The following is a 23,220-nucleotide window of genomic DNA, read 5'->3' on the forward strand; positions in this document are numbered from 1 at the left end:
TGTGAAGGCGTTTCAGACTAATCTCCTGTCACTGTAATTTAGTCAATTACTTACAAGCTAGAAATATATAATGGCAGGGAAGCAGGCTAAAGGCAAGTCGCAAACTTCACCTATTGGATCATCGCTCGGCCATTTCCGTCAGATGGTAAAATAACCTCGGAAGTTGTTTGATGCTTTTGGTGATTCGACTTTGGCGGAGTGCACCACATATGTTACAGTAACAAAGGCCGAGAATGAGCCGATTGTGACTTTTTCTCTTCCGCCGCCATATTGTTCCACATGAAAGAAAGTATTGCAGAATATAGTTCTATGAGAATGTTACATCTCGTTTTCCAACGCTTTCCACGCGAGATAAAAACAAAATGGCGAGAATGGTTGAAAATGTAGATCATTCTTTAGGTTAAAGGTGGATTTTTATTGATAATGTTCGTTTTCCTCAGATATGTTTCAGGTAAATGTTTCTTCACTACCTTGTTTCATTTAATTTTTATACGCAGAAATCGCTTTTATAGCAATTAGTGAGCGATGAAAGAGATAAAATATGTAATTCCCATGTCCACGACAATATTCGAGTTAACTTTGCCTTTTCCCTCCCCCCACCCAATGTCGTCTTAAGTTGCAGTACTATACCCACCACTTGATTAAACTTTGATTATATGTGCAATGTAGTCATACAATGTAAGACATAGCGCATGTTGTTTTTGTTTTAGTGTTATCACCCCGGAACAAAACTATCGGGTCTTACGTTGTAGGACTAATTTTCACTGAAGATGTAAATGACTATTTAAGAGAAATAAATTTGTGAATTCAACATGATATAATTGATCTTCATTCCTTATCACTGAATTCACACAACACATATTACAGTAGCAACAAGGGATGATTTTTTCATAATTATAGAATATATAAAAATGGAATGTTTTCTGCATAATTTGAGTGTGCAGCTTTAAAAAAATGAACACATCTTTATGATACCTTTTCAAGTAAATTCACAGGAAGCATTCAAACACATGTACCGTCCACCAAATATTGGTCTTTGGCAATTTTTTAAATTCTTGACCTCATGTTATTTTAAGCTGAAATTTGCATATTTCTTACATATATTTTATATAGAAATGTTTTGTGAACATTCAGCTTTAAGAATAAATTTACTTTTTCTATGTTCCAGATAATTCAAAAGCCCCCTTGTGCCTTTTTATCAAGCCCTCCCAAACTTTTTGCATGAAATACTATATTTTTGAGTCATACACAAGTTGAAATTATATGTTGCTTTTAAAATGGGATGTTTTCTGCTTAACTTGAGTGTGCAGATTTCAAAAATGAACCCATCTTTATGATATCTTTTCAAATAAATTCACAGGAAGCATTCAAACACATGTACCATCCACCATTTTTAATAATGGTCTTTGGTCATTTTTTGAAAATTCTTGACCTCATGTTACTTTATGCTGAAAGTTGCATATTTTTTTTTACATATTGCTATATATAAAAGTGTTGTGAACATTCAGCTTTAAGAATAAATTCACTTTTTCTATGTTTCCAGGTACTTCTGAAGACTTTCTGTGCCTTTTTATCACATGACACCTGACATTTTTGCATGAAATAGCATAATCATGAGCCACACCAAGTTGAAATTGTATGTTACTCTTAAAACCAATAGATCATATTCATTAATAATAATAATAATAATAATAATGAGGACTTTGTATAGCGCCTAATCTTTAGAAGCTCTAAGCGCTTTACAACATTAGACAACACCTATAACATAAGAAACATATAATGATATGATTACAAAAACAAACACCATGAAATTAGAACACATAAAAAAAAATGCTGAGAATATTTAAGGTAGGAAACATTATTAGGTCTTTAAGTTTGTTATTTGCAGTCGAAATAAGTGAGTTTTGAGAGCCCTCTTGAATATGATCACTGTGTCTTTGTGTCTAAGTTCAGTGGGCAATTCATTCCACGTTGCTGGGCCCTGGTATGCAAAAGAATGCTGTCCATATGACTTTGTTTTCATAGTGGGAATAATGAGTATATGATTGTCAGAAGAGGAGTGTAAGTGTCTTGCTGGTGTGTACACATGGGTGAGGTTGGATAGGTATGTTGGACTAGAGTCTGACAGTGAAACATAGCACAGAGAACAAATTTTGTGTTTGATTCTTGATCGAATGGATAGCCAGTGTAGGGTACAGAGCAGCGGGGAGGTGTGCTCTGATTGTGGTACTCTAAGTATGATCTGAGCAGCTGTGTTTTGAACTTTTTGAAGTTTCTGGAGCAGATATTGAGATGAACCAGACAGAATTGAGTTACAATAGTCCAGTCTTGAAAGTACTAATGAACACACAAGTGTTTTAGTGGCATCAGCTGAAAGATATTTGCAAATTGAGCTGATGCGTCTCAGCTCAAGATATGCAGTCTTGCATATGTTCATGACATGTTGGTGCAATGTGAGAGTACTGTCCAGAGTAACACCTACCTTTCGTACTGACTGTGTGAATTTAATGTTGGTGTTGCTGATATTTATTGTTTGAGGTAAATGATGTGAATGAGAAAGTCTTTGTGTTGTGATCAGAATGGCCTCAGTTTTATCATCATTCATCTGCAGCTTGTTACATGTCATCCATGATTTCACATCAGAAATGCACCTCTCTACACCTTGGATGGTAGCATCAGCTTCAGTTGGGTGGCTAGATTTGTATATTTGGGTGTCATCAGCGTACAGTTGGTGAGACACTGGATGATGATCTATGACACTTGAGAGCGACTGAGTGAATAGAATGAAGAGAACAGGTCCAAAAACAGACCCCTGTGGAACACCACAACATAGATCAACTGGGCTGGAGTGTATTCAATTCGTGTCCTGTTGACCAAGTAGGACTTGAACCACAGTAAGGCTGTATCATGAATGCCAAATACATGCTGGAGACGGTGAAGTAATATATCATGGTTTATTGTGTCAAATGCTGCAGACAAATCAAGGAGGGTGAGGACTGTAATCTTTCCACTATCCATTAGTGTTCTTGTACATATATACATTGATCTGAAATCACAATTTAGTAAATAACAATTGCTATTTTAGAATTTAGTTATCATAAGATATATTTGTCCAGTTTTCATATCTATAATATAAAATCAATGACAAAAGGTTTTCCACTAAGTTTTCATTACAGTAAGACAGGATTTCTCTAGTGTCAACTTAGGATGGTGCAACATTAAATTTTGGATGTCCTATATTTTCGATATTTTTATAATAATTATGACCATTGTTTGAACAATATTACATAGTTCATGAAGTAAAGACCATTGTGGTATCAGAGATAGAGAAGAAACTGGCACTGAGCTGGTTCTCAAGAAATATTTATGATTATGTATTTGTTTAAATGGAGAAATACTACAGATAGATTCTCTATTCCTTGGCTTATGATGACAATATTGATATTCACAAAAAATGGCATGAAAATTTTAAATGAATTTGTTTTCATTCTTCAAAAGTCTGAAAAGTAGTTGAACTTTTACCTCTTTTCCATCCCTACTAAACATCAACATTTTAATTTTAATACCAGTGTCTCTAGATAAGAATCGTACATAGAACAGATGACCTGACATTGATAATATCTCGGTGATCACAATCACATACATATTATCAATACATCTAGTATCACTAAGTCAGTGAGTTATACTCCCATTGGGTCTCTAACCTCGAAAATATATTATACAACAAAAGTTGTACAAATATTTTGTAATAAGTTTGGTATAATAAATGACGGTACGTCTGTATAATCAGATTCCTTGCAATAAACGTCTGCCTTTTCATACGATCATGTTTTGGTGTGTTTTTGAACCCAAATTATGTTGTATTGTTGTCATTGTTTACATTTTGTATGTACCCATGTGCCGGGAAGAGTTACCATTCTTGCTGGTATTGGTTACCTTTGAAAAAACGTAATTCATGGGTTTTCCGCAAATATTCACACACATCTTACCATTATTCTCATAAAAAGAACTCCAAAGTATTTAAAAAGTAGGCATAGGTGAGCGTATATGTTTGTTAATTTAGTTTTTCAGCGTTTTGAAAAATTCAGTTTTCATTTTTTTCTGCTGAATAAGTTGTAGAAATGGCCCAATGTCATATACGCTAAATATAGACATTTGACCTTTCAACCATGAATACATTTGGATGTAATAATGTCGGCTTTTTAGACATTAAAGCGGAGAAAGAACCTGGTGTAATGAGATTGACATTTTGAGAAAACGTTAATCTTGATCGATGTTTTTGCAAAGTGAGTATCATGAAGTGTGCCAGCTGTTAAACGAAGTTCAAGTGATTTTAACTCATTAACCCCAGGAGATTTTGTCATTTTCACTGGAAAGATACTTAGGGGGCTGCTTCTGAATTCTTACAAATAAATCTTCCTCCAGGAGATTTCCATTTAGATACATGCCTAGTTGTGTTAAAAACATAATTTTTCATTGGCTATTTCACTCACACATGTGCAGAAGGGTAAAAGTTGGAGTTCTTTGTGTTTGTTTGTTGGCTTTTTTCTCCTTTTTTTTACTTATTGGACCCATCTTTTTCGTGTCCTTGACACTGTTTACTTGAAATCCCCAACTTATCCTACTTTTTGCAAATATTTGCCTGTCTGTGTACAGTTCAGACTGGTCTGTCTTAAAACCTGAGGCCCAAAAGTCTAAAATCCAGTCACAAAATCCGATTCCAAAAAGGGGCGAATATTTGGTGGGAAAAAATCAGGTCTAAAAAAATGTTTTTCCCACTATTTTGTAATGCAAATATAAAGTCCAGATTATTTTGTATCCTTGTAGAGTGACATTTGTCTTCTTTTCTGTATTACCACACATTTTGGTGTATTTTAAATTACCTTGATGCTACAGAGCATGGAAATAGGGTTCTACCTCCTGGCGCTCAAACTTGGTGCCAGGGTTTAATGAATTAATGGGAATAGGTGAAGCCACATAGGTTAAATCTTGGCAGTCCATGCGATTATGACACCTATTACTCAGTTGTTGGTGCAGAATTATTATTTTGATCAAAAGAATAATTGTACATGTGTGTGCTTTGACACTTCTTTGATAAGCATTACACAGCAGTTTTAATTCATCATATTAAAATTTCTTACATGATGTTGAAACACTTGCATGTTATTGTATACCATATTTAATTATAATATTAAAGATCCTTATATAATCTTTTGAATACTCACTTATTATCAGCTCCTGTATTTAAAAATTAGTATGAGGAATTGGGGATATATTTTTTGTCAAATGAATATGAACTCATATTAATCTTATGTCATCATAGCTGTTTTTCAGTGTCATGTATAGGTATACCTTCATTTTCAAAGATTATCTTGTTTGTACTCTTTGGATTCAACTTTGCATAATAATTTCTTTGGTGCTACACGCAAGTCTATAAATGATCATGATTCTTGTGTGACTAGCCAACAGAAATAATAGATGCTTCTAGTTTTGTTATTAAAAAAAAAAAACAGAATGCCAAACACAGAATTTATTGAATCAGTCATCGAATAAGACATTCTCATGTACCAAAAAAATGAGAAAACAATGGAACATTATTAGTTTTATGCTCATGGTGTCACCACTATTAATAGAATATATTTATGCATCTCAAGGAACAGTGAACTCGCAGAATTGAACATAATTGCATCAAGACAAAGGGCCTTGTTACAAAATCAATGAGGGTGATGGAGGAACCTCCAGAACATAATGACAATTATGTTATGTTTATGTTTTTAAGAAAAATTTGTGATTTGGATTTTTTTAATGTAGCTTTTACATTTTTTCAGTCATATTGCTATGACGTGCACTGGCAGTTTATAGTAACGTCTAGCACTGAGACATCATGCTACAGACATGTAGCATGATGTCAACCCCAGTCACATTATCCTGACACCAGGATGACCAGTCCTAACACTAACTTCTTATGTTGAGCACCATTTGTGACATTTGTTAGTACTGTTTTTATAAGTCTTTGGTATGACTTGGCCAGGGTTAGAATATGTGACCTCCTGCATCTGAGGTGGATCCTCTAACCAATAGGTCACTGGAGTGGTCAAAAATGTGAATGTAGTATGATGTGTTGCTTCAAGAGAAAATTAAGAAAGGTAATTTGAATATGGTCATTTGTTTATTTTTCCATTATTTAGGAAAATAGATTAAATTGATTTGAAATGGAATTAAGCTAACTGAATAAATTTATATAGAAAAAAGTATAATCTCTAACTTGAGTCCTTCTAGCTACACACAAAATTAAATAATGGCAAAGTAAAGGTATTGGGAATTGGTGTAGTTGTAACATAAAAAATTATATCAGTTATCAGTTGCCTTAATATTTCATTTGTTGATTATGATCTAAATGTTTCACTCTGATAAACATTAGCAATATATATATATATATATATATATATATATATATATATATATATATATATATATAAAGAATTAAAAGAATATTAAAAGAAAAATGGTTCTTATCATGAATTACTGGACATTCCTTTTGACCAGTTGAGCATCAGTCCCTTAAAAGGACTTTTGATGTGAATTATTTATTCAGGTAGATCAAGCAACATATCGTTTATGGAACTTGTCCAGAGCATACAGAAATTAAAATTCGGTAGTTATATCAGAATGGCCAGTTTAGCAACAGCAGTACATATACATTTTGAACAAACGTAGTTTTTTCAAAGAAAAAACAAACACCAGATATGCAGAAAGAATTTTTTATGTGTAAAAGAAAACACTGAAACTTTATTATAAAAGTGTTCTTAATTGGCAGGCAGTGATATAAAGCAGCCAACTGTATCCAGACCACTTCCAACATGCATGGAACTTGCAGAGTCCTTAAATCGATGTTAATTTTCTGGACAAAATATTCAGGACAGTCAATGAATATTGCCAGAGACTTTGTACTGTACAGTAGAGATTACAGCAGTCCCATACACCACTTGATGAATAGCTGTATTGTGTTATGGTATGTCAACACATTTAGAACAAAATATGTGTAGTGTACGCCTTAATTAGAAAAAAAAGATACCACCAATAACTGTATTATTATCATCTTCCAAGAGATGTTTGAAGACCTGATCAAATAAACTTTATCTGTCAGATTTATTTGAGAATGTACGTATATAATGACCTCTCCTATGGCCATAGTGGTTAGAGTGTCCACCTCAGATGCAGGAGATTGTAGGTTTGAGACCCAGCTGAGTTATACCAAAGACTTATAAAAATGGTACTAGCAGCTGCCTTGCTTGGCAGTCGGCATTAAGAGGTTATTGTTAATACTGGTTGGCCTGGTGTCAGAATAATGTGACTGGGTTGGACATGATGCTACATGTCTGTGGCTTGATGCCCCATTGCTGTTATGAAACAACATTTTGACATTTTGGATAGTGCACTGATTATCATTTGTTATAGAATGTTTGATTGGTTTACAGTAAAACTGCTCAGCTGTTTCTGTTCTTTTCTGTTAGTGGCTAATGCTTGTATGTGGCTTTGATGGTTAGTTTCTTCTCTCAGTGTAGAAGATTTTATGGCAATGCATGTTACATTTTGATGGACTGAATTCATTCAGATTCAAGATTGAGCACAAAATGCTTTATGAAAATTCAGGTCCAGTCTTTATACTTATATGGATTAGCATGACACCTATGAAATAAGTTGAGATTTACTGAAACAATGCATCATAATTATGATGAGGACATAAAAGCTTTAGCCAGCAAAGATTACTTTGAAAAGAACCTATAAGTCATCACTCATTCTGTTACCATAATTACAACAAATATATGAATGAAATTTTGTTTCATTATGTGTCCTGTATTTTTCTAAATATTTGATCAGAATCAGAATACTTTTATTCATTCTACATGCTTGCTTCAGAGGAAAATTTTAACATTCACAATAATGGAGAATTTACTGAAATATGTTTTTTTTCAACTAAAGTCATCAGGGTAATTGGGATGTCAGGTGTAAATTTCTTAAGGGATAAACGGTTTCTTTAGACTTTATGCTTTTGATATTGCTCATGAGACTGAATCCTCATTCACATTTTGAAGTAGAACCAATACAGTTTCCAACAATTTTAGGTTTTGCTCATTCAGGTGTTTAATTGTTTAATAATTATGACATACACCTCTTCTCTTGGAATCTGACAATTTGCCTTTTGCCTTTAAGTTATGTACTGTCTGTAAAGATTATTCTGGGAGACTTGTGGTTAATTTTGTGTATGCTGAATAAATCTCCATATCTTGCCTGATCAAAGTTGAAAACAAATACCAGTAGTGTAGTCAAAGAGCCATGAAACTTGTTTTATTTCAGTTAGTAAATAAATTAGCTTCAGAATTTGTACATGAAATTAGGTAATGCCAGAGTAAGTCAGTTGATTTGTCACAATTTCAGAAAACACCCATGCAGTATAGACACAGTAGCTTTGAACTCTTTGAACTTATATGGATTAGAATACAATGTAATTATCTCAAGAATTTGGTTTTGCTTTTTTAAGGTAAAATACATGGTTTTAGACATTTTTATTCGTTGCTATTCTGCAGCCATAGATTATTGGTCAGAGAAATGCATTAGGTACTGCTTGATATATTTAACCAGTAATATCTGTTCCCATAAAGATGAAGAAAGGAAGAGTCCTGTTGTTTCTACACAAGGATTGGGTTCTTGAAATAATGGATTGTGGAAGGTGTCATCTTGTTTCTAAAGAAGGATAATCATTCATTGGGTCTTTAAGTTCATGGATTGGGGAAGGGGTCCTGTTGTTTCCACAGATAAATAATCATTTATCAGGTCTTTAAGTTCATGGATTGGGAAAGGTTCCTGTTGCTTCCACAAAATGACAATTGTTCATCAGGTCTTTAAGTTCATGGATTGGGGAAGGTTCCTGTTGCTTCCACAGAATGATAATTGTTCATCAGGTCTTTAAGTTTAGTCTGTTACAGCCATGAAATTCTTGATAATTGGCATAAGTAAATTAAAATGATCTGTTAATAAATGGACCTTGTAAAAATGTGTTTGATGAAGAATCAGAAAAAATTAATATCTTTTTATATTTATAGGTGTTAAGTGACATTCCTGATGGAGAGCAAGATAGTGAGGGACTTTCAAAATTTACGAGTTATTCCTAACACTAACAGAAGGATGGAGGGGCTGGTGCATGACTTAAGTGCTGCACTTGAAGATGCATCAAAAGGATCAAAAATGGATACATGCTCAACATCTGGAACCATTCGACGTAACATACGGAAAAGAAAAGAACGTAGGAGAAGGTCACACCTTATTGAAAACTACAACTTCAGTGAAGCCTCAGAGAGCAGCTTAGATGAGGCACTGAAGGATTACATAGAAAATGTGACTCAACAAAGTGATTCAGATGATCTATGTATTGCACGTCGGATTGTTCAGCTCACCAAACCCATCAGGGGAAGCTATTTGCAGTCAGTAGAATCGGACTCTGTCAATGAAACGTTTTCTCCAGTTCGTCCCCAACGAAGACGTAAGAAGCACAAGTCGATGGCTATTGACCCAGATCCTAACATGCCCTCGCCTTCCATTCCACTTCTAAGACCTAAGTATACCAAGCATAAAGCAAAGTGTCACAGTTTCCCAGTGTCTAGTCCAGTTGATGGACCTAAAGAACTGAATGATGATACAGTAGTTGTTGGAAAGCGAAAACGCAACACTCGTTCCAAGACTGAGTATCAGCCTATGGAGAATGAGGCGATTGCTGAAGAAAAGGGTCAAGGGAATGAAACCATGGATACGTTATCGTCAATGTAAGTATTAATTATTATTTACCTGTGCACATCTGCTGTAAACAGTGTAGATTCGGATCTTTCATTGCAGTATGTGCTGAACACTTTACAAATTATAATATAACTTGCATAGCATGTATGCAGCAAAGTAACCATGAAAATTTCTTTCTTTTAACACTTTTTATGTTTTTGTCTCCAGTGTTGGACCTGCAAACATCTTAAAATTGCAGATCCTATCCAAAGTGAAGTTGAAACATCATCAGTTTCTTCTAACATATCTTTTTTGTATGCTTGTGTTTTACTTGGTGATTGGCTGAAACTTGAAAAGCCATCAAAATCTGATAAATATTACCCAATCAGAATACACATAATGTGTATTTTTCACTCATGTCTCTCCTGCTGCTTATCAACAATAACAAGTATGCAATACTAAACAATAACAAGTAAACAATGTAAACAACACTTTTTTTTTTAGCTAGAAATGTTTCACTGGGGAGGGATGCATACTTTTTTTCACAAATTATAAACAAGCAAGTAGAATTGAAAAGGAAAATCAAATTAATTAAAGTAAACAATGAGGGCATACATTTTTACCAATAAAAAATCAAGGTTAAAAGAAACAAATGTGACAGCTTACATTGGGTATAATATACTGATTACTTTATACACATTAACATTAAATGATAATATGTTGGCAATTTACATGTAAACAGCAATAATAATAAGGTAATGATAACATATTAGGGAACAGAACGGATGTTCTAGCTGTGATTAACATTCCTACCAAAATAAATTGAAGAAAATATGAAGTGTAGAATTTAAAAGCAGTAGTAATCCAAAGTTAAATGTCTTTAAGTAAACATGTACTCACATATGCAACCTATGCCCATATCTGGCCTGTGACGTGACTTTATTTTACATAATATGGTGTAGCTTTAAAAATCACTATCAGGCCTGCAGTCTGGAGGAACTTGCACAAAAGAAAATACAGCAAAATGGTTATGGGGCCAGTTATTAGGGAACAGACCAATCAATTTTAGGAGATGGGGTGGGGTTGGAATAATGTTTCAGAGAAACAGTTCCATCTGTCTCATACCTTGATGAAAGTCCATTTTGCTCAGATTTGTAAAATAAAAAGGGCATATCCTATACATAATTTGAAGCAAAAAAAAACATATATTGGCTTGAGAATATCACAGTTCCCCTCCCCACCAACTGAAATTGAAATGGTCAGTCCCTGTTTGCTGATGGAAGAAACCAATTTTTTTCCCTTTCCATCTGTTGGGTAAGCAAAATGCTAAGTTGTGAAATGATGACAAAATGTTAGATAAATTATACCATAGTGGTAATTTCTCTTGGACATACATCATTATCATCATCAGCATCAGCATCTATTGGAATTGAACTGAAATGCCTACATGTACTATTCAGACTTACTTGTGAATTGAATTTTTGCAACATATATAAATGATATTAACTTTAGGTACCAGAAAGGATGAAAATAATATAGACTATATATGAGTCTGGCTGACCAGGATTAGTGGATAACAAATGTACAATTTTAGTATATAAAAAAAATCTTTTGAGATTCTAGTTGTAACTGAGATATTGTTTATTGATGGAATTTCAGTCCTTTTTAACAGACTTGAGTTTGGAACACTCAGCCTGATATTAGCATGTAACTCTTTGGTGCATATTTGAAAGCACATGTTTCATCCACATGAAGATCCAGAAAATGCCTCTGCATATTATTTTTTTTTCTACACAGAAGGTGTTATCCAGGATGCATCTATACTGATAAATATAGGTTTAATCATGAGCACTTGGAAATTTAAAGTTATTGAATTTTTTTTCTTGTCTTTGCACGATATAGACTAAGGGAACCAACACTTATAGATTAGCTCCCCTTATCCCACTAGGTGATGACCTTGGATAAACCTGGATGTTATAAGTTTTTAAATTTCACTTACACTGTCAACGGGCCTCCTTGGAATCTATTGGATTAAACTTGTATTTTCATCCATCGACATATTTGTGTTGGTAGTACAGTAAATGTTGTTAAGAGTGATACATATTTTTGCAGTTTATAGTGCATTTGATGATATTTTGAACTTTGTTGCTGCTTCATTATGGTAATATGGTAAGCACATTGCATTTTATAAAGATAGTTCATAGGACATCTAAAAAAAACTAGGTCTCCTATTCAAACTTTATTTATAATAATTGGCATTATTATTCATTATCTAGTTCCCATTCTTTATTGTCATTCATGTTTCTATCAGTAACTCTTTCTAGATTGCAGGTGCATTGATATTTTTTCCTTCTCTGTTTGTGTATTTTTGTAACTACATGTATATACATACCATTTATCTTTGCACATTATCTTCCTTATCCTTTCAGATCTGAATCTGAAAAACAAATTCACTAAAGTGCAAAAAATTAAGATGCTTAAAAGTCTGTCATATACTTTCATTCTGCACCCTTCATGACTGACACTCCCAGCAATCCCATGAAGGCAGAAACACTACAGAAGGAGATTATACTTTCTTAGAGCATTAGGATGTAGAGGTAGTGCAAAACCCATTGTCCTGGGGTTTCTACTTCAGACTTTTCCTGCTCATGAAATGCAGTGGGAGGTTACAAACAGTAATTGACCTGAGCAACCTAATCATTTCATCAAAGCTCCCAAATTCAAAATGGAAATGGCAGGGTCTCTCCATTTGTCCATCTACTGAAATGAATGTTCCATCAGCCTAGATCTTTTAGATTCAAGCTTGTTTTAAATTTTAATTTCTCCATTGTCAAGTCCTGCAAATGCCTGTGCTTTGGTTATCACAGAAAAAGGTACCAGTTCCAAGCACTTCTGTTGGGCTTCAGTATCAACAGTGTAGTAAAACAAACCTCATCTAACATGGCATCAGTATACCTGTAGATGGTACTACTTTCACAGTGGTGCCCAGTATTGACTCCACAGACTGACATAAAACATATCCTGTCTCAATAGCTAAATAGGGATTGGCTAGAGTGTTTCTCACCACATTGAAGTGTATTCAGAACATTGTTGCCATTTCTTCAATGTTGGATTTGGCCTTCTTGGTAATTTTCTGACTTCCTGGAAAACTCAGCCAAATGACATGCCTGAAAGTCAAGGACCTGAATCGCTCGGGTCATTAAGAGAGCAACTCACCATTCGGTGGCAAATGTGTTGATTGCCTCTGCAAATCCTCAACTTATATGCTGTGACACATGTTTGCACTCTACGTCACTAGAAGTAAAAAGGGCAATAACACTCTGGCTTTAAGGAGGACTCCAGTTGGCTTGCTGTTGCTGTTTGGGAGCAAATTTGAAGAAGTTTGGAGGCAGGCCGCTCAAGAATTAACCCTCAGTCTTGCTACTCCAACTGTATTGTATTAAAAACCAGCTGTCCCTGCCATGACAAACGGAAGTCAAGCCAGTCTATGAGATACCCTTACAGGGGAGGTAAGAAATGAAGTTTCTCCACCCTCATGCCTCCTGTCTCCAACCACTGACTTAACACCCCCACCACCCACATGCAGGCTATCTGGCACTGCCATACTCCTGCAGTTTCAATCACATTGGATCAAGCTATTGCCACAAAACAAATAGGTGACTTCCTTCATATCAGAGGGGCCTCATATTTGTGTTATCCCACCCCCTCATCTTTCTTCTTCTCTCCTTTCTAACAGATGTTCCATCAGTTCATCAGGACAGAATTTCTTAGCAGTGGCTCATCAACAAATGGGTGGTGGAGATTGTACGAAAACCACAATCTCTGGGTTCTGTTCAAGGCTGTTCTGTATCAACTGTCTAACAGCAAGTTGAAGCCAATCATAGAATCAAGTAACCTTAACGAGTTAATTCATCCATAAGGTTCAAGACAGAGATGGCAAGATCTTTATGTTTCTCCAATTAAAGGGATGAGTACACCATCAAGCTTAATCATGAGATCTGTGAAGATGCACACTTTCACGTCCCTATTCACCTGGCGTTGTTAAAGTTTCTTTCTTGCTTAACAAGACAAAGTTTACACATTTTTAGTCCTTCTATTCTGTCTAAATATGAACTCCAAAGTCTTGACCAAATTATGGCTTGTCACAAGTTGTGTTGTCACCATGTTCTACAGCACTGGTGGTCTATCTGGAATGATCTCCAAAAATATGGTTTAGTTCTCTTCAAAGGCAAAAGCAGCAGAGAGGGTGAACAGACCTTTTGCTGAAGCATCATTTTTGAAAAGTAAAGTTTCCTTTGAAAATGAAAAATATAAGCGTAATAATGCCAAACCGAAGCCTCTAACTTTACTGAGAGTTTCTCTAATTGGGTTTTTTCTTTATTTTTGTTGTTAGTGTTTTTCTAAATTTGTATGTGCGTTTATTTATCTACCAGATGTTTTTTTTAGGTCGCACCCTCTCTGCTGCTATAATTAAATCATTATTATATCAATAATGACACCGGGTTTGGAGTCTTACACAGCTAGGTTAGCTAGAGAAAGATTAGAAGCAATCAAAAAGTTTTTGCCTGTTCGTGATTCTCTCTGACAAAAACTTCAAGAACGTCAAGAATCACAAGTTGAATATGCAGAAGGTACAGAAAAATTATTTAAACCTATCACAAAGGTCACTGAAAGAGTTGCAGAAGCTACTGAAACTCTTATTCCAGCAGTAAGACAAACTGCTGAGCAAACTGAAAAGATAGCAAAAAGAACTAAACAAACAAAAAAGATTTTAAGGGATCTTCCAGCTGGAATAGCTGCTGCTCACCCCACCACCACCACCCCTCCCCCACGAAGGAAGAAATACTTAAAGGTATTGGCAAAGGTTGTACTGAAATAGCTGATGCAAAAAGAGATCTTGCATCAAAACTTGAAGTAAGGAAAGAAAATACTGCCCTGATTAAAAAATTTAAAGGAGGTGTTATTGAAGAACTTAAAGAAGTTGAAGAGGAAGATTTACCTTGTGTTGAACTTGATAGTTATTTTCAAAGGTCTGGAGTTTTAAAACCTAAGAATGTTGAAATAAATATTGATAGTTATTTTAAATGGTTATATCATGTGTATTATAACAAACCCCAGGTTAGAAGTAATGAAAAAACATAATAAATACATTGACGACATAAATAAACTTTATTTGGAGTTACAACTTTAACAACAAGAACCACAATCTCCCCAGCAAGAACCTTCCTATCAACTTCCTTCACTGCTGCAAGAACCTTCCTATCAACTTCCTCCACTGTAGTAACAAATAGAACGACAAGAACAAAAACCACAATCTCATTCACAAATTCCTCGACCACAAAAACAAAAACCACAATCTCATAAAGGACCTTGAAAACTAATTAGTGTTAAAAATAGATTTACAACTGAAGGTATTGATCTTATCATACAAAATTATGATGATGCAGTAAAAATTGTCACACGGGGATATAATGAAATGGTAAAATATGTAGAACCTAGTTTTGTTGGATATTGGCAAGATGAAGGTGATTGGATTAAAGATATATATTCTATACTTAAAAATAGACCTTTCAAACATGACCATGGTTATCATAAATTTTTCGGTGATGTAGAAAGACAAAAAGAAGACGATATACTTGACTCATTAAGCTGTACTTTTAATCCCAGTTCTACTGGAAGTGGTTTTTACTCAACTACGCCAGGAGGAAGTGGTCTAGGAACTTGTCCTTACAGTGTTCTTGCCAATGTTGAGTGACTAGAAATTCTGATCAGAGGAAAATGCGCAGGAAATAATTCTTCATAAATTATTAATGAAATATCTGATATTTGTCGAAGGTTGTTTACAGGCAGTGTTATAGCTTGTAACATTTATCATTCTCCTATTAATGAAATTGTTGATGATTATCACAGCGACTGAAAACAATTAGCGTTTAATTTAAAATTGATTATACACACTGCTCAATGTGGGCCTGTAATAGTTAGGGCAGTAAACTCACAATTGCCAACTTACAAAGCAATTTATGGAGATGGACTCGGTGATGTCATTATGGGTTTATTCAGAAGGATGGCTCCAAAAGCAATACCAATTGCAAAAAATTAGGGATGAAGGCTATTGAGGCTGTTCATGATAAAGGTATTAGTGCTCTTGGTAATGTTGCCAGTAAAGCATTTTCATCGATCAAAGAAAGATTAGCTCGATTAGTACAAAGAAAACCACAACCAGTAAAATTACCCAGTACTGAAGTTATGCCTGCAAAAATTAGTAAAATAATAAATCAAGCTGCAAATGAAAAACTAGCAGAATTGGCTGTTAATGAAGTCATTCCTACAAAGTTGACTAATGAAATTATGCAAACAAATAAAAGCTTTATTTAGGAAGTGGTCTTTGTGTTAGACGAAGTTAGTTACAATAAGATGTTTAAACGTATATCCAATCCAACGTTCGATATGGATGCACCAATTCTTAAAGATGAATCTGTACATGATTATCTGTATTATCCTTATGACGCATGTGCACCAAATCAGTGTGGTCGAATCGAACTACAAATTCAAGATACAAGTAGATATTTCTTACCTGCTGAAACATTTATTGAAGTAGAAGGAGAGCCTGTAACAGATATCTCTCTTAATACACCATACGGAGCTAATGCCATAGTTGGTTTTGTTAATAATGGTATTATGTCGTTGTTTGATAGCACTACGTACATGGTTGACGGAAGAAATATTGAAACAATTCAAAAAGACGATGTTGCTACAATAGTACTTGGTCTTGCAAGATATTCAGATGATTATAAAAGATCAGCTAGTCTGTCAACATAGCTCACCAAAGATAACACTGATCATCCTCAAAATGTTAGGGAGGTTGAGGGAAATGTAAAAGTCGCTGGAGGAGCAGCTGATGGGCCAGCAGTTATATCAATCAATGCAGACTACAATGTAGGCTTTGCCACACGTAAATTAATGTTAAAAGACGATCACAGAAGATTTTCATGTGCAATTCTGTTATCACATATTTTTGGATTCTGTAGAAATGTCTGACAAGTTATTTTTGGAGCAAAACATACAGTTGTATTTGTGAGAACGGGTAATGATAATGATGCTATTTGGTGACCATACACTGCTACTGCTGGTAAAGTAATATTATTTAAACTTTCATTGTGGATGCCAGTAATGACTCCATCAATTGCTGAAGAGCAAAGATTACTTTCTTTTATGGATTCAGGTGGTAAATCATTGTTATCATGGTTAACAATGACTACAGATAGCATTCAGAGTAATATTGCTGGGTTATTTACATGGCATATTGTATCACAACAAGGTGTTTATGTGCCAAGGCATATATTTATCGCTTTACAAAATGCTGAACGATTAGATAATCAAGAATGTACTCATATGATATTTGACAATTTTGATGTTAGTGAAGTTTCTTTACTGATAAATGGATATCAAGAACCATCTGAAGATATAACTTTAAATTTTGAAAATAATTACATAGCATGTGCATATCATTGTTTAATGACATTTATGGGACATGATCAACATATAGAGACTGATTTACAAATATCACAGTTATATTTTAGAAATCTGTTTCCAATTTTTAACTTTTCGCTGGAACACCTTGATTTATCTAGACAATCTGTTGTCGATATTCACTTTCAAGCTCATGTAAACCCAGCTGGTGGTGTTAATTACAGAGCAGTTGCTGTTATACTCAGCGGCAAATCAGTGTTACTTGAAGGTGTTGGTGAACGAATGAGAGTTATTGATGCTTCAATAGAAAATGTTATTAAATCACTCATGATATTTATAATGTCATATCATCATGTTAGTGTCAGTCTGAGTCCTGGTCAGATTAAAAAGATTAAGTCAAGTTCAGCAAAGAACTGCGGAATAAAAATGTCACTAAAAAAAGATCAGTTCACAGGTGGTCAAAATAAATCATTGTCAGTACGTCAACTGAGACATTTCAATATCACCAAACAATCAAAAACAGGTGTTAAACTCAATCTTTCTGCTGGTGCGGTTAAAGACTCAGTTAAAACAGGTGGTAATTCCAATTCTTGCAGCTTTACCAGCGTTAATAGCTGCTGCAGCTCCAACCATTGCAAAAACAGCTGCACTTGGTGTTTTAAGTGGTGTTGCTGGACATGCTGGTAGAAAAAGCTAGCTGAAAAATTAACAGGAGGAAGAATAAAAACAAGAGGCCTATGATACGGAAAAGGTCTGAGACTTCCAGGAACACTTCGTTAATCCATCCAATGTCTAATTATGATTTAATGATTTAGCTAATAAACTGAAAATAAAGAATTTTAGAGGAGTTTTTATGCGTGATCAGTTACCAGAACAACCAAATAATACAGGAATTATTAATCTTGATAATAATTCTGGACTTGGTACTCAATGGGTTGCATACGCATTTGATCTGCGTGGTTCTATTTATTAAGATTCATATGGGCTTCCTCCACCAATAGAATTTTTTAAAGATATGCCAAAAACATTCCATTTTGGTATTCAACACTACCAACACAAACACTTACTGATCCGCCAATATGTGGTCGTGAAGCACTTAATGTACTCAACGCTTTATCTTCATCAGCATTACCACCTCATAAAGTCGTGCACGAGTATACAAGTAGCCATTAATTGTTTTAAACAGATAATAAAGTATAATGGTGGATATTTATGGAAGATCTTCTATCAATGACAAGAAAGAAAAAGATGATATGATGAACCTCTCTGGAGTTGACTGAGATGAAGTTGTTATTTTTCAGGATAAATACGGTGTTTTAAAGACGAGTAATATCAAATGGAATGACAATTCATAGAGTTCTCTGTGCTACTGGGGATAATATTCTAGTATTTACTGACTCAAGTATATCAGTCGCAATTATTAGAAATGAAATTGCAAAAGGCATTGCTAATCATTTGCGATCTACCAGTGATACAATGACAGGTGAACTCAGCATGAATGGAAATGAAATAGTTATTTACCCTTTACCTCATAGAGCATAGTTACAAAGTGCAGCGCACTATAAATAGAACACCTGTTACCTATTCGACTCCATACGCATAGGCCTGCCTGTTAACTGTTAAGCAATGTAGTGTATGCTACGTTTAACAGCAATTTTAAGCATTTTTACATTTTTGGTACACATCTATTATGTGTGGAAAAATTTAAGAGTAAAATCTGATTGTTATAGCTGTGTAATTATTTTTCATGGAAGAATTTTTTATATGCTTTAAAATCTTGAGAGAACTCGTTCACCATCATGTCAGCAAGGCCACGTGACCAATCATAGCTGCCATTTCTCATACTCGAAATTTACAAGTTTTTTGTCTGCATCTACATCACTAAGTCATCTGAATTTGATCATTTATAAAAACTAATTGCTGCCTAGATCAATATCAGAGCCTTTGCCTGCGTTATTGAATCTTTCATAGTTGTGATTCTAATCGTGAAAACGTCGTAAGTACTGAATGAGATCCATGACCTCTATTTTGGAGAGTAGATTACGAACAAGTTACTTTAAATAGTAGATATCGACCAGAACGTAAACAGTGACCATGTGATCTGACGTAATTGTCATTCACAGAATTGAATGTAGTATCTAATAGGGGTTTTTCCCCAAATGTGGTGCTACAAAAACTGGCTTAAAATGGCTGATGTTTACAGCAGGCGTCAAAAGGCGCTAACATGCGAATATAATAGAGGCATACAGAGACGCTTGCATGAGGTAAAGGGTTAAGAGATCCAACATCTGATGAAGATGCCGCAACAAAAAAATATGTAGACAATAACTGTAATACAGTAGATACTAAATTAAACACTGTGAGCTGAGTATGACGTTCACATAAATGTTTACAATTTTCGTAGAAATTTTAGAAGAATTTATGAAATTACAGAGGAATTCTTTGGAAGACTGTTTTGATATTAACACAGATCTCGCCGACATTAAAACAGCTTTGTCAGACATTGAAATGATTACGTGTTATCGGAGATCCTAAATCATTTTCAGAGTTAATCACGATAGCACAGAGTAATATCGATGATATTAGAAAAAGACTAGAAGATGTAATAAGTGGAATTCCTGATATCATTAAAAAAAATTAATCAGATTAAAATTTCCCACAAGCAGATTATCAGTGTGGTATATACAGTAGCGTCTGACCAAGCATTATGGTCACCACTCAATAAAACCATTAAACAGCACACTGAGGTTACCGGAATATACAGGCTCTCAGTACTCGGTGTTGTAGCATTTATAACATCTACCACAATTTCACAGCTTTATCCACTGACTCTATCAGGTGGATCTCCTGGATCTATGTTAGTGATGTTAGATCAAATTGATAATGAAACATCTACTGTGGAACCCGGAAGAAAAAAACTCTGCTTGATTTATTATTGATGTCTTGACTTGTTAGCTAAATTCCCACCTAATTTAAAGATATATTGAGCATTCTGATTAACGTTCAACGTTTTAGATAACAATCAAGCACGTGAATGGCAAACAAAACTAAAAAATATCATTGACAAGTATACAGTAAAAGTAAAAAAAAAATCGCTAATGTGAAGTTGTCATTTAAATAATTGTGTATTCAACGTCTGCTGTTATTTTTGGAGCGGGTGTATTATTATCAACAATAGCACCATCACTAGTGATGGCACCAGCAGTTGTAACAATTTGTGTTTCAGCTGCAGCGATGATTGCCGGTATTTTTAATATCATTCCCCAAAAAAATATGCAATTGCGCAAACACAAAATTGCATGATTACATAATAAAATTACAGCGATGCTAGCATATTCCAAATTATCCTTATAACTATCAACAAGTCTTAGTGATGGAAAAATGTCATATTTAGAGTTCATGGAGATGATTCAAATCTATAAAAAAAGTAATGACTTTGATAGAATCCACGCTTTAGAAAATCAGGTTTTAAATAATGTCAACTCTGAGCGAATTACTTCAACAAATTGTAATGAACACAGCTCCAACAAAACAACAGTGATATTGGTAAACTCATCTAATCCTGAATTTAATGTTAATTTTCCAACTGCATTTCCTACAAAAGAAATGCACTAGCACAATTATGAGAATACCATAGTTGGCCAAATATCAGATCAAAATCATTTGGTGGATTACATGCGAATAATTCACTTGTATTTGCATATATAAAAAAAAGATAATGGAACTCCCGACTGGAAAGTTGTCAGAATTCCAACAGGCAGTTTTCAAATCAAACAAATCAGTGATGTATTCCAGCGCAGAATAAAATCTATAACTGGAAGAGAATCCAAAATAGCTATAACAGTTCATGAGCCAACTTTATCATCTGCAATTGAAATATATTCTCCAGATTACATTGTAGATATTTATCAGTTGTCAATTAGATCTGTTCTTGGTTGGCCTGAAATAGCGCTAGAATATAAAGGACTGCCAGAATGATGACTTTTCCACTAACGAAAAATTTGTTATAACAGCTCCAGAATATTGAAATATGTGGCCATGGTGTCATTATCCAGATTATTGTATTAAATATTCTGATGATAAAATATTTCCTATAACACTGTTTTCAATAATAATTATGATAGAAAAACTTCAGATCACTGGCTGATATAATTAAAACTGAACATATAATTATGATCATGACATTAGTGCAATTCTTTAAAAAAAATTATATTCTGGAGTATCCTAATAATGATCTAAAGAAGAAAATCATTGAAACAATACATTTAAATCAAATTGTGTCAGACCTTAAATATGCTGATCAAGCTATTGTTGAGGTAATAAATGCTAATACTTATATAGAAACAAGAAATAAAACAAGCATCAGGCAACTATATATTAATCATTATAAAATATCTGCATCAGATTTATTAAATTTTATATTACCAGGATTTAGCACCAATGAAATAATACTATCACTCAGTAATATTACCAATGAAAAATTCCCACAAATATTCTCAGACAGAACAATTATCCATATGTTGGCAGCAAACATATTTCACCAGGAATTGTAAATATAACTTCAACGAGTGCAGTCAATCTTATATGTGATGCAATTAATGGTAGTTATCAAATAGATCTTAAAAATCTAGTCATGCTCAACAAGGATATATTTTATATACTTTTACACCTCAAGTACGTCCTGGATATTTGATTGTGCAAGAGCTTATTAATCCTGTTTACTTGCATTGTCATAATCCGTTATTATCAAGAACACATTTCAAGCTTACTGACTAATCCGGACACTTAATTGATTTAAGAAAGGAAAATTTGAATATAAATTTATATGTAAAATCTTAATGATTTTTGATCATGCAGAGTGTTTTATGATTAATTATTTGATCAAGAAGTATTAGAAAATGAACCAACATGTGAGAGTTTTCATACACGACAAAGAGGTACTTGAAAACGCCATCAGAACAATGACAACGCCCCTAGTCAATACAGAACGATTTAGTGTTAATATAATTATTGACGAATACGGCAATGAAAATTTTCTGTTGATGCAAGAACAGTTAGATGAACTGCAGCGAGAATATATTATTATGGTCATGTGTGATAGAGATCAGATTAAGAATTATGCACATTCTTGTATTAAATTAGATTAGCTTAAAAAAATATTGTCTAATTCTTTAGATTGATGGACATATTACCATAAACTAAGATATAAAAAAATTGTACAAGTCAAATTTTTTAAAAATATTTCTCAGGTAGAATAAAAGTCAGAGGATAATTAACCACGACATTGCTGTGACTTTCATTTTCATCAGTAACATTGTTATTAATACTTTCATTTTCAAAATCTTTACTATTTTCACTTATGTCACTACTCTGAAAATCTTCTTTACTATTTTCATTTTCATGATCTGACATAAACTTTTTAACTGCCTCACACACAGTTAATAATTTTCTTTGTTTCATATTCATGAGCTAATTCTGATCTAATTTTTTCGCTTGAGAGAGATACTAATTTTTTAACTTGCATATCTTTTACAGTAACCAAAGATTGGAACATAGCTTGCTGGATAATCTTTTTGAATCAGTGCTTTGCTGGTAGTGTATATCTGTCTTCAAATTTACATGTTTACATGTTTGCAGTGATTCAAAATAATATTTTCTGGATCAAGTTGAATTTTTATGTCGTCTTTTTTAATTTTTTTATTGCAGAATAACATCATTACTATTTTCATAATTCATTATATATAAATATATATATATATATATATATATATATATATATATATATATATATATATATATATATATATATATATATATAATGAGGACTTTGTATAGAGCCTAATCTTTAGAAGCTCTAAGCGCTTTACAACATTAGACAACACCTCTAACATAAAGAAACATATATAATGATATGTTTACAACAAAAAAACACATGAAATTAGAGAACATAAAAATACATGCTGAAAATATTTAAGGTAG

At 33.8% G+C, this 23,220-nt stretch overlaps 1 protein-coding gene across 4 annotated transcripts in view; it reads left to right on the plus strand.

Moving 5' to 3' along the window:
* The first annotated feature begins 69 nt into the window (after window positions 1-69).
* Window positions 70-23,220, plus strand: part of LOC149805292 (G patch domain-containing protein 2-like) — an 88,794-nt gene continuing 65,643 nt past the window's right edge. Inside the window, exons 1-3 of one of the 4 annotated variants that reach the window (XM_089949207.1) lie at window positions 281-451; window positions 6,818-7,012; window positions 9,105-9,821. In XM_089949207.1, the coding sequence (XP_089805333.1) occupies window positions 9,124-9,821 (698 nt within the window). In that variant the 5' untranslated portion in view covers window positions 281-451; window positions 6,818-7,012; window positions 9,105-9,123. Of the gene's footprint in view, window positions 452-1,744; window positions 2,990-6,817; window positions 7,013-9,104; window positions 9,822-23,220 lie in introns of those variants that run through there. The other 3 variants (XM_089949214.1, XM_089949198.1, XM_089949201.1) reach the window with 3 other exon arrangements.

The sequence above is a fragment of the Sinohyriopsis cumingii genome, chromosome 2, assembly GCF_028554795.1.
Source record: "Sinohyriopsis cumingii isolate HCF-2022 chromosome 2, ASM2855479v2, whole genome shotgun sequence".
Classification (NCBI taxonomy): Eukaryota; Metazoa; Mollusca; class Bivalvia; order Unionida; family Unionidae; genus Sinohyriopsis; species Sinohyriopsis cumingii.